General features: G+C 40.4%; 1 protein-coding gene and 1 long non-coding RNA gene across 2 annotated transcripts in view; one reads left to right on the top strand and one right to left on the bottom strand.

Annotated features, from left to right (window-relative positions):
- LOC135315737 (uncharacterized) overlaps positions 1-17,904 on the bottom strand; it is a 138,858-nt gene that overhangs the window by 67,785 nt on the left and 53,169 nt on the right. The window contains exon 2 of the long non-coding RNA XR_010375229.1: positions 5,566-5,692. This is a non-coding gene — a long non-coding RNA (uncharacterized LOC135315737). The remainder of the gene's footprint in view (positions 1-5,565; positions 5,693-17,904) is intronic.
- Positions 3,703-16,958, top strand: LOC104053518 (protein-glutamine gamma-glutamyltransferase E). Its single transcript, XM_009514965.2, has 13 exons — positions 3,703-3,796; positions 5,664-5,831; positions 6,121-6,363; positions 6,925-7,043; positions 7,542-7,670; positions 9,163-9,340; positions 9,497-9,632; positions 10,598-10,701; positions 11,171-11,416; positions 12,869-13,174; positions 14,177-14,334; positions 14,547-14,680; positions 16,655-16,958. Exons 1-13 carry the CDS (start codon positions 3,787-3,789, stop codon positions 16,800-16,802), a joined length of 2,079 nt encoding a protein of 692 aa, XP_009513260.1. The 5' UTR covers positions 3,703-3,786; the 3' UTR covers positions 16,803-16,958.

The following is a 17,904-nucleotide window of genomic DNA, read 5'->3' as shown; positions in this document are numbered from 1 at the left end:
TTTTCCTCAAAAACTTTTATGCATCTGTGGGCCAATCTCTAATGGATCTACTTAAACAGAATCCAGAACGTGTTGCTTAAAGACAAGGGAAAGCCACCTAGAAAGATCCTATGAATTTGACAGGGTGATTTTTTTGAAGGGTTTTGATAGTCTGCAGCACACTACTGCTACTAAGGACTCAGCAATTTGTTTCACTGTCTCACACTCAAAATAATTATCTCAGCTTCTGTCTGTCACTTTTAAGCTTCAGTGACATTACAACTAAGGCGTGAGTCACACCTGCAAGCATCTTGTTTGTGCATTAGAATTAAAAGCGCTTGCCCACAGAACGGCACAACATGTCTTATTCTCAGAAGAAATGAGCAGTGTGACATAGTGATGGGAGCCTGCAAAGAGGTATTCTTTGCTGATGAGTGTGCAGCAATAGCTGGAAGTTAGAACTTCCAAATAATATCTTTACTCCATTCCGATGGAAATGTGTGCGTAAGTGGGAGAGGTAGGGAAACACATTTAAATATAATAGACTATAAATAACAGGTTGCGTGTGACCATGTGGGAGCTGTCTGGGGAGCCTAACATAGGTTCATCCCAGTCTGAGCGCTGTCAGTTTGGCTTATTCCTGTGTACTGGTCCCATGGCAGTTCTTGAAGTTCACATGTTAGTACATGTCACTGCTACGTCACTGTCAGTCTCCCTTCTGGAATGAGCTATCTTGTCTGGAATGAGCCAAGATCCCAAGAGGAAATCTGAGCCCAGCTAACAGGGTAGCCTGCTTTACACAGACAGTATGGGAGCTGACTGTGCCAAGTTCAGGTGCCTTCAAAGTCTGGCTATTGGAGAACTTCAGGAACAACCAGGAACTTCAGGAAGCCTTCAGGCAGCAGCAGGCTGCAGGCTTCCATTCAAGATGCCCCTGCTGCCTGGGCATTGTGAATGGAAGAGGAAGACAGAAAATAAGAAGTACGTCTCGGACAACACATAAGACCCAGAAGAGATCTCAGCCAAACGCTTTTCCACATGGGCTTGGCCACGCTACGTCACGGGGTTCTAGTCCTGAGGATGCGAGTCAATCCATACCACTGTTCCAGGGCCCCAGGTCTCTCTCTAGTGTAGTTCACAAATACAGTAAAACTATAGAAAACTACTTGACTTCCTGTATCTAGGATAGCAGGATTGGGTTTTCCTGCTGAAATTTCTTGATTAATTATCCAATGAGGGAACGCGAGGGGAGACAGAATAGCTCAAACTTCCCAGGTATTGAGGCGGTCCCCAGTGAGTCATGGCCATGTGGTTGTAGCGTGGTGCTTCAGGGGTATGTAAGGAACAGCTGTGCTCAGAAAGAATAAAGGAGCAGATAGGCTAGTCTAGGGCCTGATTTTCCATCCTGAAACACAGGCACAATTAATAGGTGACATTTAATAGAATTCAAGTGTCACTGTGGATTCATACAGAGTTGGTGGGGAAGAGAATGGCAATGCAAACAAAGAAGCAGAGAAAGTAATACTGAAGGGAATTAGGCTATTGTCCTTCACCGTTCAGTGCTGAACTTTTCCTCCTACAGATTCATTTCTTTAACACAGTTACTGGAGGTCGGGAAGAAATCTGGGTATAACTGGAAAAGGACGTTCTGAGTTATATGACTGAACTGGTTTGCAAAAGCTGATTCTGATATGGCTTACTCTGGGTACACGAAACAAAATACTAAATGGCTTTTAACTTTCATTTTCTGAGGTCCAAAAGAATCTTCTCTTGTTATCCACCAGAGTATGGTGGCACTTACAGCCACCATACAAGCTCTGCAAATACTACTTGGCTTACAGGAAGCTGCCTGGGTCAGATGCATTCTGCTTGACTAGTATTTTGACTAGAGTCAGTATTTCTCATTACTTCAACCCTCATTCTCAACCTTTGCCCATAATCTTTAATCCAAAGGTCCGGTATGTGTCATTCATCTGTTTTACAAACAAAGCACACCAGAGGCCTGCAAGGCAACTTAGCCACAGCTGGGAATAAACACCAGAAGCTGATGCAACAGACGCAACTTGTTCTCCTTGCCATTCTGTCTTCCAGAATAAATGGACTGTATCTGTTTTTTGGAACATGCTGCTTGTAACTATACTATCAGACCATCAGATACCAAAACCAATTATGCCACTGACCTATAGGATGATGATATCCAGCACACTATTGCTGTCACACAAAAAAAGGTGAAACACGTGATCAAATAAGCATTGGCAGCTGTTTGGTGAATAATCGCTGACTTTTTTTTCCTTTCAACAGTAACTAATCTTTCTATCAAAGAGAAACAGTTTGCTATGTATCCAAGGATAGGCTGGAGTCTTAAAGCAAATTTATTCTGAAAATTGTTAGCATGTCATTTAAGAGAATTTAAAAGTATGGGTAGGCGAGTATAGCATAACACCTGAAACCGCTAAAGTTTGGACTTAGAATTTTATAATAAAATTCTAACAAATTTTAAATTTAAGAATTGAAGTCTTATAATTTTAAAATCACAGTTTGGCTTTGCGGGTGATAAAACTATGGTCCCTCTTAAGATTAAATATTATTAATTAACAGAGATTCAGAGCAGCAGTCTGAATTATACCCAGTTAAAACTGTTTCTTCTAATAACAGCTTTTTATAGGACATAAGAATAAAATATGTCTGCATACGCAATGGGTTGAGCAAGTTCCTGTTCTGGAATTTCCAAACATGATCCAAACCTGAAACTAGAACAATTTACTGAATACTGAGCCGAGCCAGTTAAAACTCTGCATTTGGGAAGGTGTTTAGCTGTGGCCAGTCCAGCATAATGGGTGTCACTCAGTGGCATCCTTAAGACTGTACATTAAGTACATCAGATTTTACGGTTGTTTCATAAAAGTACCAGAATTAGTCTCTCTATTTCTTAACAGAAAGTGGAGCCACCTCCAAAGCATAAGAAGAAATCACTCTCCTTGAAGTTAAGTGAAAGGTATTTGTGCATTTATTGGCATTGCCAGTTGCATGTTCAGAGATAGCCTAGCAAAAAATAGTAGTGTACCAGCTGAAAACAGTGATAGCTATTTTATCACAAGTCACAGATGTACTTGGCTATCATCTCTGTAGTGTGTCACACAAATATGACATGGACTGCTTGTGTATTTAACATTGTTGAACAGTAATTATGTGATAAATGAAAAATTGGTTCTTTAAATTTGGGGCAGAGGCAATATCTTGCTCATTGTTTTGCAATTACTACAATGCAGTGGGGGGGTGGTGGAAAGCAGCTCCAGGAAAACAATGTATTCAGTGAATTATTTCAAGAAAAATTCACTGTAAATATTGCTCAAGAAGTATTCCAAATTAAAAACAATGTGTTGCAAGAAGAAGTTACGCTATTCCTACAATTTCATCATTATAACAGAAAGAAAAGCAACTAAATGCTGAAATTCTTATAAATTGAAATACATTAAGAAACTATTAACAAGTGGCCAGATTGTTAGGGATAAATATTGTCCAAGCTTCAGATGTTAGATTGCAAGGAAATGAGATCAGGATGTGGGGACTGAGAGAGTGAAAAATTCATGAAAAATGAATCCTCAAGCCCCTTTGGCCAGAGAAAGGCCAGGGGCAAAGAAGGCTGTTCAAGCTCCACCCCCACAGGAAATATTGCAAACAGGCAACTTTACACCTAGACTTTTAAAGAAGTGAAAGGCACCAGCCATTCCTTGAGTCAACTGAAGTAGAGGAGGCCATTCAGAGGAAAGCTCCAGAAGCTGCTCATACAGGACGTATTGATCAGATATGGGCCAAGGTGAGCAAGGGGCAAGCCCCTTCTGTAGTGCTCTGTTTGCTATTTTCTTACATCAATACCTCATATTCAGTTCTGTAATGGACACTGGAAGATCACTACGGCTCTAAGGAGCTTTGATCCAAAAAAAAAAAAAAGGAAGAGAAAACTCTTCCATCAAGAGTTAGGAGAGGGATTTTCACAAGAATTGCATTTTTTACTTACTGTGCGCATGGGAGAAGCAAGCTTATCAGAATGAGATTTGGGAGAAGAGGTGTATTATCTCGTGTAAAAATGTTGGATTTGCAAATAGGCAGGAAGAGAAAGTCTGTGGCTATTTGAAGTTGTCAGACAAGTGCAAAAGAGAGACTGACAAATCTGACATAAGAGGAAGAGCAAAGCAGAATTTGAAGAAGGTATCATTGCAAAGGCTGAGGGAGGTACAACAAGCAGAGACGGTTGAAACCTGAAGTTAAGGCAGAGAGGGTACAAAAATTTAGGGGATATATTTTTTTGGTGGTTTGTTTGCTGCAGCGGGGTGTGGGTTTTTTTTTTGCTTACATGCTAATAATTATACATATGCAAATTGACCAGTTTAATAATTATTAGTAGTAGTCCCATGTTGCTTTTCCAACCTTGCCAGATAACTCCTGCCTTTCTAAAGACAAATCTCCCCCACCCCTCAGTTTGTTCTACAATAGATGTGCTTCATTGCTAAGTTTCTGAAGACATTCTTTTTTTAAAGTAGGTATGTTCCTGAAAAATCAGTGTGTGCTGCTCGCCTTGATACTGTAAAAAAGTGTTCCCCCATGTGACCTGTGACTGCCTTGCTAAGACTACTAATGTAGCCATTTCAAGACTTGCCTAAACTTGGTAAACTTAAGATCATGATGTAAAAAAATCTTCACACTGATAAATCTGTATGAACATGGGATAATGATTTTTTTACTCAATAATGACACCGGTAGCTGTGGTCTACTACTGAGGACCACACTGTCACTCCTTCCTATTCTCCCTCTTTGGGGGGGTGGGGGGTGGTGGGGAAAAATAAAAATATTTTTTAAAAGCACACAGTGCCCTTAGGAAAAACAAAATCTCTTTTTCTTCTGTATTTCTGCACTTCATTTAAACCATGGAATTATCTTCTACTGGAGAACTCTCCATAGGCTCTGATGATGTCAGAGCCAAACCAACCTCAGATACTTACTCTTTGGCCTCTGACTGAAGCCATAGTTCACATGCAAGAGCTTCCTGCAACATATTTTTTCACATACACAATTTTAGTAGTGTTCTCTCTCCAATTCTGCCACCTCTCCCACTGCCAAATGACAGCCTAGTGTCTATCAACATATTCTTGTTAGGTCCCTCCAACAGATAGCAGCTGTCAGTTATATCAGAGGTACATGACACGTAAATGGGGCTAGAGATCAGATGTCATGGTTTAAAATGCAGAAGTGTTTCTCAGCTCAGTCAGGTTTCTCTATTTCTTATTCAGAGGCAGCAAGGCTGTGCCTTTGTTAGTATAACACCATGTCTTGGAACAGATGACACCTTGAAAGAATTACCTGAGTTCAGCCAGATTCTTTATCCAAGTAACTTACCCGTATTTAATTCTCTCAGGGTTCTCTCCTCTTAGATGCCTTTCTGATTTTCCTTTAGTACCGATATACTACTCCTTCTATATTTAATTATGCAGGTCTATGCAAGGCAGAGTGTCTCAGACAAAAAAAAAAAAGCACCTCTGAATATATTATTTCTATTTTTGGTGGAAACCTCACATGGGTACTAGTTACCTGTAGAAAGTAACAAGTTTCTCCTTGTAAAGTGTGTCTGTGCTCCTTCCTCCTTGGATGTACCCTCAAGTTTTCTTGCTTTTCTCACTTTTTCATAGCTGCAACGCAGCCAAGTACCAACTGGCACCTGAAAGAAAATGCAAGAGATCACCACACAAGTAAATTTCGTAGCGAAGAGTTGATTGTAAGGAGAGGACAGGCCTTCATTATCTCCTTCAACGGAGTAGAACAGCCGGAGCAAAACTTAACATTCATCGCAGAAATAGGTATGGCTCCCAACTTCTTTCACAGAAAGAGTAATGCTGCCTTGTGGCATTCTTTTGGCCTGATACGCACTACAGGGCAGCCAGCGTGCTGGTTCACATAGCCATGGAACTGTGCGAGGTGTTTGTTGTATTACTCCCATCTCAGCTAGCAGTGATAGCGTTCTTCAGTTTTCAACATATGGCACAAATTCATCTGAAAGGAGGGTTACATCCCTGCTGAGTTTGTTGACAACTAAATCTCTATTTCAGCAAGCTGGGGAAAAAAAATGTTGTTTATTTTCCTTAAAAGGTCCAAAACCCTCAAAGCTGACTAAGACGCAGGCTACATTTGGTATCTCCAGCACAGTGAGCAAGGAGAGCTGGAGTGCAGTTCTACAGTCTACCAGTTCCAACTCTGTGAGCATCTCTATTTCCAGCCCACCTAATGCTGTCATCGGACGTTACAAGCTGAGCGTTCAAAGTCCTTCAAGTGGCAGCTCCTCTCCAACAAGCCTTGGCACTTTTGTTTTGCTTTTTAACCCTTGGTCTTCAGGTATGAACATGTTGAATCTCCTCTGAGAGAACTAAGTTGCTTGTAGCTTCATTAATATTTGCAGCTTCTCCATTCGATCTATGCTGCTTTAATAGGGGGGCTGAACATTCACCACATAATATATCAATGGGAAAAGAGAAGGATTTAACAGTTTCTTAGGACCTTCTGGTACATAAAATTAGGTCTGTATCATGTACTAACTGGAGAGCTGCTTGCCCTAAAAGATTAAGTTCTGCTCAAGCAGATTAAGTTCTGCTTTTTTTGGAGCTTCCCTACTTCTGCACAAGTTTAGAAGAGCGTGCCTGGTCTCTGCAGAACCCAGAAAAGAGCCATATCTACCAGCTGCCATCTTCTCCCAGATTTGACAGTGTCATATCTCTGTCTTCACTCAGGCACTCCCCACCCTTTCTCTAATTATAGGAAATCCTGAGTTTCATGGTCTGTTTATAACAGCAAAGGGTGGATATCTGCAAGCATTCTTATTGATGGAGACCAAGGCTCCTGAGGTTTAGTTTTATTTTGCCTGCCGTAGTTGTACATACCTCTGTTTTGGCTTTTCAGGTGATGATGTGTTCATGCCTAACAAGGCTGAGTGTGAGGAGTATGTGCTAGAAGAGTTTGGCATCATTTATGCAGGCAATAAAAATCGTATCAGCAGCTTTGGATGGAACTTTGGCCAGGTAAATGCAGCACTGCAACATCAGACAGTGATTCGTGCTCTGGTTTTCATATGAACTGGGTGGCCAAGGCTTGCTTGCCTTTTCCAGTTCATCATAGTCACACACCTCTGAAGAGCAGGAGTCTGGTATTGAAAGCAGGACTCATGTGAAGCCCTGTTATACTGATTAATATGGGGATTTGTAATTGACTGGTCAGTGATATGACCTAGGATTTGGAGGTACAGAAACTTTAGTGTCTGCTAGGTGGTAAAGTACTGTAGCAATGCTGAGAGGCAAAGTCCCAGCCTTAAGTCCACAGATTCCAAGTTTTGAAAAGCTTTTTGTGTTCTAATCTTCACAGTTTGTTGAGGCCACATTTTTAGATGGTAATTCTTGTCTGAGCTGCAGCACTTCATTCACTGATTAAAAATAACATTAAACACTTATATGGGTCTACTTTTCCTGAATTTAGTAAAGTAACCTGTGTTTCCAAAACGCTAACTTATTTCTATAACATAGTTTCAAGATGATATTCTCAATATTTGCCTTGCCATGCTGGATCGAAGCTTAAACTATCGTCAGGATAGTGTCACAGATGTATCTCACCGATATGACCCCAAATATCTGGGCCGTGTTCTCAGCGCAATGGTAAGCAAAATGTTCAAAAAGTCCAAACTACTAACTGTTCTTTTAAAGTAGTTAGTGAACATAAGTCTGAAGGCAGGTCTCAGAAAATTTTAGGCCACTGTTTGTATGCACCAGAAGTATGGGCCAGAGAAACACCTAAGGTGTCGTCTGCTCTCAGCCTGCTAGACTTCCCTCATCTGTGGTATTTCTGATACTTATCACTTTGATATCCAATAGTCAAACCGAAAGTATAAGACAGGGTGGTATGTTGAGGGACCAGTCCCTTGGAGGCCTTTAGTCCTACCTCCCATTTGAAGTGGAACTACCAGTGGTACTACATCAGCTCAGCCATGGATTTGTCAGGCTGCCTTGAAAATGTCCAAGGATGGAGGTTTCATGGCCTCCCTGGGTGACTGGTCCAGAGCTGCACTACCCTCCTAGTGAGGAGTTTTTCTTTTCTGTCAAATATGATTTTCCCAAGCTACAACTTTCTGCTGTTGCCCCTTGTTATATAACCTGCCAGAACAGAGAAAAGTTGGACTCTTGGCAACTTACTATGTTCCATTCAAGTAGTTCTAAGCTGCTACTACATTTCCCTTATCCCTTTCTTAACCAGACTGAACTAGCCCAGTGCTCTCAACTTCTTGTAGACTGTACTCCAGGGCCCCTGACCATCTTGGTAGCCCTCCCTCCTGGGCCCCCTTCAGCGTCTCAACACCCCCTTGAACTCAGGGACCCAAAATTGGAGATAGGATTCCTGGTACAGCCTCAGTAGGGATAATTAAAGGGGGTTAATAGCTTCCCTAAATCTTCTGGTCACACTTTTCCCAGTGTAGCCTAGTGTGGGCTTTCCCTTTATGATGAGAGCACAGTTGGCTCAAGTTCAACCTGGCATTTGCTGTAACTCCCAGGCCCCTTTCTGATGGGCTGCCACTCAGCCAGCTGCTTCCCAGCCTGAACCAATGTGTGGGGTTATTCTACCCCAAGTAGAATACCCCAACACCCTCAATCTACGCCTTTTCTTCCTCACCTTCATGACATTTCTATTGGCCCAGTACCCAAGATTTTCAAGGTGACTTTGCCCCATTTGTTGTGTCAACCGCTTCCCCTAATTTAATGTACATTTGCTGAGGGCTCACTACGTGGTGATCCAGGCACGTTCTGAAAGCTCAGCTGCATGATATGCGTTGATGACACCATTCAATCATACAGTAGTAATGTGGCCACCTCACGTCAGGAAGGTTCACTAAAAAACAGTGTTTGCCTTCTTGCCTGGTGCTACTGTACTTGGGTGGGAGAAACAGTAATTAAATGCTCTCCATTTCTTGAGAGGACACATATTTCTTTTCCCTGAAAAGATAAGGCTTCTTCCTAAAGGCCAGCTGCATGAAGCAGTGACTTTTGTCCACTAAATGTCATTCAAGGCTCTTTTTCTGCCCACTCCCCTACCACTGCTACATCTGTTGTAAACTCTTAATTTATCTCATAATAAATTTATTGAATGTTTTTACAGGTCAATGCCAATGATGACCAAGGGGTGCTGCTAGGAAACTGGAGTGGAAATTATGAGGGTGGGAAAAGTCCAAGCAGCTGGACTGGAAGTGGTGAAATCCTGCAAAAGTGGAAGAAATCAGGATTCAGACCTGTTAGATATGGACAATGTTGGGTTTTTGCAGCAGTATTGACTACAGGTATGTTTTATGTCATGCACATCACTGACACTGCAGATTCTGCTAAAAGAAGCACTAATAATACTTCCTACATGACATTCCTGCAAGACATGTTACAGGAAACTTTGTATTCCAGAAATACTGCTTTCTGACTATGGTTTTCTATTCACTCTTTAGTGCTTAGATGTCTGGGGATTCCCACTCGCACAATTACAAACTTCAGCTCTGCCCATGATGCAGACGGAAATCTGCGTGTGGATGAGTTTTACGATGCTTCTGGAAATAATTTGAACAGATCAGCTGACAGCATATGGTAAGGCTCTACAATATCTAATAATAGGACCTATCAATGCCTATAGAGTCTTCAGGTGCTGATTATAGATTCTAATGACAAATGCTGTGTTACCTTCTTTAAAATTGCCTTTAAAACTATACACACAGAGGATCAATAAAAATATTACAAATTATACTACAAAACTTGGTGTTTTCACTCTTTCTCAGTTAAACTGAAAACTGTGACATGAGTTACAACCGCCAATTGAAGCCAGGGCAGGCAAAGTTACAGTTATGATGCCACAGATGACTGAAAATTTGTGATATTATACCGGAACTATCAAACAGTGGGACTTTACTTAGTTTGGAACTTTTCTTCAAAAACAGTTCACATTAAACTATGAAAGTTCAACAGAACAGGCTTCCCTGACTCTTTGTTTTGGTTTGGGTTTTTTTTTTTCGTTTGTTTGGGTTTGTGTTTGTTTGGGGGTTTTTTTGCCATGCCATGATTTGCAGTGAAGATCATTTAATTATTGCCACTATTAAGCATCAAATGCAATTCAAACAAGTTTGCATGCAGCAAAGAACAGGCGCAGTCCCGCGCCTTTTGCCTTGTTTACTCCCCTGCTTGTTCTGGACCCATTCTAAATATAAGTGATAAGCATAACTGTAGCATTGTGCTATAAGGAAAACAGCTAAAACTAAGGAAGTGCATGTGCTCAGAACTTTTGGAGAAAAACAGGCCCAAGACATTTTGTATAATTTTACAAATTTGCTTTCTGCCCTTGAATATTTATGTCTGTTCCACAATGCAATTTTCAGCTCTGATCTGAAGGAGCTATAACTCCCATATAGTCAGGATCAGAGTGGAAGTGGTCAGGGTCAGATAAGAACCTGTGCCAAATAAGGCATTTAATGCGTTTAACTAAGATGGCTGATTAATGGATGTGAACAGGAATTTAGAAACACATGCTAGTAGCTTACTTTGTTCATTCCTGCACATAGGAATTTCCATGTCTGGAATGAAAGCTGGTTTTCCCGCAGTGACTTGGGCCCTTCATACAATGGATGGCAAATTCTGGATGCAACTCCCCAAGAAGAAAGTGGAGGTACACATATTTTATTTCAAAAGTAATGCTGAAAAATATAAAGTTAGTCACTTTCAGAGAGATGAAAAAAGAAAAAATGTAAAACCATTGAAAAAGTAATTTCTCATCCTGCTCAGAAATAGAGTGGCAGAAGAGACTATTTTATGTATCACATTAGAAAAGCCTCAGATCATCTGTGATGCCAGGAAACAAATGAGACTTCTAGGAGTACTCTTTTGCAGTAATTCCTATATTTCCAATGTAGATATCCAGAGCTATTGAGAATCAAGCGATAATATAAAATAAATCAAGTGTACCTTCAGAATAAAGACAAGATGCATTAATGATTGGCCTGGTATTAGGGTCTCCGTGGGCTAGAATGGGACAACAGCACTGGGCAATTCATGAGTCATTGATAAATATCTGTCTAGTAATCTGCTTACTGTCAAAGATTTGATTTGGTCTGAATTATTTTTTCTTGACGCCGTAGGAATTTATCAGTGTGGTCCTGCCTCACGGCACGCCATCAAAGAAGGAGATGTAAATCTGGACTACGACTGCCCATTCGTATTTGCAGAAGTGAATGCAGACTGTATGTACTGGAATATTGACCTTGCAACTGGAAAGAAAACATTAATATTCTCTCAATCTACTACAATTGGCGAATTCATGAGCACAAAGGCAGTCGGCAGAGATGATCGTGTAGATGTCACCAACGATTATAAATATGAAGAAGGTAAATACAAACAGTGGTTCTTGCGGTTACATAGCTGCTTCATTCCCAAACACATAAACTTTAGGCTAGGAGTCTCTTAGTGGGAAATTTTGGACATCTGTAAGGTAGGAGCAAAATTTATACTCAGTGTATTCAGTTCTAACAGAGAAGGGAAGAGAAGGTAAAGAGTAAAAAATACTGCCTTGCCCTTTCTGATATGGAGCTTCTTTGTGGAACCTAAATAAGGCAAGCCCAAATATCTCTGAGTAAAGCATTCACCGTTCTGCCTGCCTGTTGCTAATATGCACTATCTCTGTGAGAATTAGTCTACAGCCCAGTTATTTGACAGCAGGATGAAAGGCCTATTACAGAAACCTAAGCTAAATCAGCACTCAGGCCCAGGAAAAGCAACTTCAAAAGGTCAAACAGCATATCAACCTGTCAGAGCTTTGGGTTTGATAGTGCAGAAAAAAAATAAAATTACAATCACGAACTGAATTTGCAAGTGCAAGGAATGAACACTGCTAAGGGAAATATATATCAGAAGGTTGAAAAGCAGAGCCCAAATAACTAGCTTCCATTGTGTACTGGCTCCAGCTGGGATGGCGTTAACTTTCTTCATAGGTGCCCCCCTAAAGGTGTTGATTACACACCAAGGTTTGGACTACAATACTTGCAGAGTGTCAAGGCTTTCTCACCCCTCCCTCTCCCTTCCTGCCACAGTGGCTGTGGGTGGGCGAGAGGCTGGGAGGGGACCCAGCCAGCACAGCTGACCCAAACTGACCGCAGGAATATTCTACACCATGTGCCTTAGTGCTCAGCAATAATAGCTCAGCAAAAGGCAGAGCGAACAGGTGGGAGGCATTCGTGGTTGTAGCATTTGTATTCCCAAGCAACTGTCACATGTGTTGAGGCCCTGGTTTCCAGGAAGTGGCTGGACATCTGCCTGCGGATGTGGAGTAGTGGATGTATTCCCCTTTTTGCATTGCTTACGCGCAGTTTTGGCTTTCGCTGTTAAACTGTCATTATCTCAAGCCACGAGTCTTCTTATTTCCCTCTGTTTTCTCCCCATCCTGTGGTAATGGGGAGTGAGTGAGAGGCTGGGTGGATGTTTGGCTGCTAGCCAGAGTCAACCCATCTTATGGTGCCATCAGTCTTCCCTTACATTACGGGCCTTTTCTGTAGTAGCAAATAAGAATTGACATTTCTAAATATTACAACCATAAAAAGGGATACAAATGGGAAGAGTGAGAAACTCTGGTCTTAAGATTTTGTGTTACAAAAAAATGTGCTTAGAAGGGTAGTGACATTAATGACTGCAGATCCAGAAAATTAGGCGTGGCTCTGGAAAACAGAGGCTCTGTTCATCTGTAAGTACAGACACCACGTTCGCCTGTCTTGTCTCTAGCAGTCATGTAAAATAAGAGATACACGTTAACTGTTGAGGATAATTTTCGTGGTTCTCTCTGTCAGGTTCTAGGAAAGAAAGAGAGATTTTTAAAAAAGCCCGTAAGAAGCTGGGTCTTGAGGATAAATTTGACCCTACAGCACCGACACAAGAGGAAATAGATCAAAAGCCTGACATCTCCGGGAAGTTTAAGGTGGCTGGTCCTTTAGAAGTTGGCAAAGATCTCAATCTAATTCTGGTTCTTGCAAACTTACAGTCTGATGCTAAGACTGTTCATGTAAATATGACTGCTTGGAGCACTGTGTACACGAGAAGACCAGTTAATGAGATCTGGAAGGACTCTATATCTGTCACTGTGTCTCCTAAGGAAGGTAATTTTTCAAATTACTTTTAAATATAATTGTATATTTGTTTTATCAGTAAATGGACATTAGAAGCTGGTCAACTTGGGTGAAAAATCTCTAATAAACTACAAGCATAAAAGGCTGAAAAAATTGCACTTGTAAACATATTAAAAAGTCATGTTTCACACCATCATTGCCTTAAGTACTCTGCACATTTTGGAAAATGTATCTCAGGAGTGAAAACAAGATGGTGAGTAAACACGAAGTGTCATTTAACAAAATTTTCATAAAAAAAAGATAAGGACAACATAAAAACATAGAAATCAAGTCCAGCTAAATGTGTTCTCATCAATCACAAGGGGCCTTACTGAAAAGTAACAGGACATGGCTAACAGCACAAGAAAAACCCTCATCCATTAGCACATTAGAATGGAACTGAAGTGTGAGGCATTGGTGACCTGCCATCTTTTCTTGTGTTTTTCATCTGCTATATACTGCTGCATGTAGCATAGCTTCTGCACAGTTCTTCTGAACTTGATGTTTATTGCACAGATAGCAAAAATGCAGAATTGCTGGGATTCAGAGACAGAGAAGATCCCTTCCCACCCAGTATTCCTTGATTTGAATTACTGCATGGAAACTACTGTAAAAACACATGATAATAAAAAGCAGATAGGGCTAGGAAAGATAAAAGAAATATGAAGACATCATTCAGCTCGTCTCATTATATCATGAGCAAAGAGGACCGATGAGGCCTACCAGAGCATGTCCCGTAACAAATGGAGTAGCACCGGTAAACTCCTTGAACTCCAGCTATTTTATCTTTCAGAGCAATTGGGAGGAAAATAAGCCAGGCAATGTAGGGAATGGAGGAGGGGTGACACTGAAGAACTCACTCTTTCTATAGCAAACTGGTAGATCTGCATGAATTGAGTTTGGCAGTGATGGCTGAAGGCCTTCCTAGTCCCACTAATATTAGGTGTGAAACTCTGTGGGCTTATATAAATTCTTTTTTATTTTATCTTCCAGAGAAACAATTTCCCATTAAGATACCATATCCTGAATATCAACAGCAGTTAACTACAGACAACATGATCCAGGTAACAGCTTTATGTCATGTAGAAGGTGGGATTCAAGTGCTTGTGCAAAGAGACATCAGCCTGGACAATCCTACCATCGACATACAGGTAAATTGCTGTCCCTTTGCTCTAACTGCAGTGGCAAAGAAAGAGGGAAAATGAGCTCTTATAAGCACTTTCTTTCCCAAAAGAGATATTCTGCTCACATTCTGCCATGGTCCACCATAGCATCTCATAATATCTCCTCTTCTGATGACTGAGAAAGCTTGCATAGAAAAGAATACTGAGAACCTGGACTTTCAAGTGTTTTCTTTGCACAGATACTTGGTGAAGCAAAAGTGAATAAAGAAGTGGATGTGGAAGTGATATTTACCAATCCTATTGATACAGACGTGATGGCCTGTGTGCTGCAGGTAGAAGGCAATGGCCTGCTCAAAGAAATCCTTGAGATAAAGTAAGTACAAGCAATGCCTCCTTCCTGCCATTAAAGATACATGAGCAAGAATGTAAGCATGGATGACTTGGAACTGAACAGTGGGATGAGACAGCATTTTCTTCTTGCTGTAACTTAGGAGGCCAATCAACGTAACTTCTTGTAATGAAGCACACAGCTTTGAACCAGCTCTTCATCTAAGCTAGGCTTTGGCTCCATAGTTTGGGAGGTCAAATAACTGCTGTCATAACTGGACAGGACTTGTTTTCCTGCCTGTCCACAGTGCCCCACAGTTCCAGCAAAAAGTACATTCTTAGCCATGCAGTGAACTTTGCTGAGGCTGTCTATGCTGCTATAGACCAAACAGGTTGAACCTTCTTGTTCTGCCCATAGGGCCAACAATAGGATACGTGACTGTTTCTGTCCATGCCATACCCAAATTATAGCATATATTAACAAGGATTTTTCTTTTTTCACTTTATTAAATAGACTGCAGGTGCCAGTCTGGGAGTCAGCCTTCTAAACATTTTGCTTTTACATCAAAGAGATAGACATACTTGTAAAAAGAAAATGCACCAATGTCCCAGCTTTGGGAACAAAAATGAACACAGATTGTTTAGACACAGGTTGTGATCTCAAACGGTGGTACCTCTGCAAAGTACAACCCCAAGTATGCTCCATGCGTAGCTATTCCAGACACAACAGATCACAACTAAGGAGGATGGCTTATAAAGAACAGACTAAACCATGACCAGCAGCTACTTCTTAGATTATTTAATTTACTTTACTAAGGCCTGGTAGTTGAACACAGCTGAAATCCATGAGGCAGGCAGGAAGAGAGTTGGGAAAATGGTGAATATTACAATAAAAGTTTGGGTTGCCTTGGGTTGGGTTTTTTAACTAAAAAAAAAAAAAAACCAAAAAAAAGTTTTTTTCCAAAACAAGAACTACAGACACACTGATTTTCAAGCACTGCTTTCAGAACTATACAAAATAATTATTTTAGGAGATTAATAAAGACAGTCAAGAAATTATTAGATGGTGTTGACATGATGAATGAGAAGACTGGAATAAAATAATTTCACAGAATCACAGGTTGGAAGTTTCCTTTTACTTTAGATCCCAGGTTCCTATTTTTATGCTTTGATGATTTTGTATCTTGCTCTTTTCCTTCAGTATTTCACAACTAAACCAGAAAGGTTAAATTTTCACACTGTCCCTCACTTTTTAGATATACAAAATTGCACACAAATTTTGACATATTCTAGCAAATGCAGTTATTTCTGAAAAATACCTGGGATATGGGTGTGCACTTTGACTGAATACGCACACACAGAGACAAACACAAACAAACAAACACACCAACTTAACATTGCCATTTGTGCTCGAGCAGCTAGGAATGATCTATCCCATCATTTAGAAGCTCTCCTGAGGGAATTTAGCAACCTTGTGTTGTCTATCACATATAACTTTTTCCTCAGGCAAGACAAGACAATACGACAGGGTAAGGCTCTTTGGGAAAACCGTAAACATGAGTTTCAGAAAATTACAAAATACACTGGTTTAAAATATTTTAACTTCTGTTCAGAATTTCCTGCTGTGTAAGCACTGAGGTTTTCTTGGTGCTATAATCTATTCTAATTCAGGTGTTTGTATTAACATTCTTCATGGTCTCAGATTATTATTTTTAATAATTCAATTATGTGTTTTACGCCCTGTGTTCTGCATGAAGTCTTATCTCATTATACTAGTATGTCCCCCTTTGTGTTCTTATCTGGGTCACTGTGTAATGTATTTGTGAGAGACCTTAATGCATGGGTTTGAGTATTTAAATACATATCAGATAGCCAAACCCTGTATGGTCTTTTCATGGCCATCCTAAACTGAATTGATAGGAATTCTTACTTAAGATGGGAGGTGGTTAGCAAAGAAACTCAAGCATGATGCATAAGCCAGTTTGCAGCTTATATTTTTCCCTTTGTTTCCTATTTTTAGTGTACCACCAGTGAAAGCCAGTGAGACATCCAGTACAAAGTTTCAACTCATCCCTTCTGAGGCAGGTCTCAAACATCTGCTTGTTAATTTCTCCTGTGATAAATTTCCAAATATCAAGACCTTTAAGATGGTAAATGTGATTGACTAACATGAAGATACACAACAAATGGTCTGTGTGTGTATAAATTGAATAAAATATCATCAGAAAACGATGACAAGATTACTAAAACAAAATCCTCACTTCCTGTGATAAGGGGTTACCAACATCATATCATTAAAATTTTACATTCTATTTTTAAATAGACTGAGGAATAGTTGATTCTTCATTTATTGTGTGTGTGTCCACATTATTAAAAAGAGCATTTTACCTTCTACTCAGAGACTGTTTGTTTGTCTTTTGTCTGGTTTTCTTTGGAAATCATTCTTTCTAGCTCCAGATGTCTCTGCACAAACATCCATAAACTCATTTTTACACATTGAAAGCCTTATCTAGAGGACTTTCAAAGCAGTGTTTCTCCTTACTGCAACCATGATACTTGAAAGTAGCCAGGATGAGTTGCACAATTTATGTCATTTAGCTTTTTATCTTTGGGTTTGTTTTTTTTTTGCTGCAAAGTCTGTCCTGACATTTTTCCTTTTTTGGTAAATCGTAGTGACTAAATGAGGCATAGAAAATGTTCAGAAGGAATTTGGGTGGTGTCCAATTTGAGACCCATTTGACAAACACATTAAGATAATTGCCCAGCTCAACATACATGATATTTTCACATGCTGGTATTTTGCACTTGCTGAAAGTGTTCTTTGGGAATCAAAGGGAGGATAATCTTAAGTCTAAGGGTATTTTAACTTGAGAAGAGTTAGGAACTCTTCATTATCGATGTGTGTCAGGAAGTCATCTTTCAGAGTTCAAGTTTAGTAAAGCTTATTAAATGGTTTACGGGAGGATAGGTATGGACCAAGAGCTGGATTCCGGGAACAAGTCAGCTAGGTGTAGCCCAGTGAGTGACTTGGTTTATGGCCAATAATTGTACAACACTAAGTCAATCTCTAAAAATTATCTGTGCAGATGAAGTGAATGGAAAGTCAAGCTACTGCTCTATTGGACTTCAGATTGCTGGGCCACGAAGCCAGTGAAATCTTAACAAGTGCCTGGAGCCAGCTCTGTGCCCCCACTTCCACCACACAGCACAGGGTACCTGTGACTTGCCATAGGGACTCCTCACTGGTATATGAGCAGCCCAAGCTCAGCT

Source organism: Phalacrocorax carbo, chromosome 14, assembly GCF_963921805.1.
Source record: "Phalacrocorax carbo chromosome 14, bPhaCar2.1, whole genome shotgun sequence".
NCBI classification, from domain to species: Eukaryota; Metazoa; Chordata; class Aves; order Suliformes; family Phalacrocoracidae; genus Phalacrocorax; species Phalacrocorax carbo.
This window is presented reverse-complemented; position numbering and strand designations above follow the sequence as displayed.

Bases quoted from the DNA above. Each gene is read 5' to 3' on its own strand.
- LOC104053518 (XM_009514965.2), top strand. The intron at 10,702-11,170 runs GTACACATATTT...TTGACGCCGTAG, and splicing joins TCCCCAAGAAGAAAGTGGAG to GAATTTATCAGTGTGGTCCT. The intron at 14,335-14,546 runs GTAAATTGCTGT...TTCTTTGCACAG, and splicing joins ATCCTACCATCGACATACAG to ATACTTGGTGAAGCAAAAGT.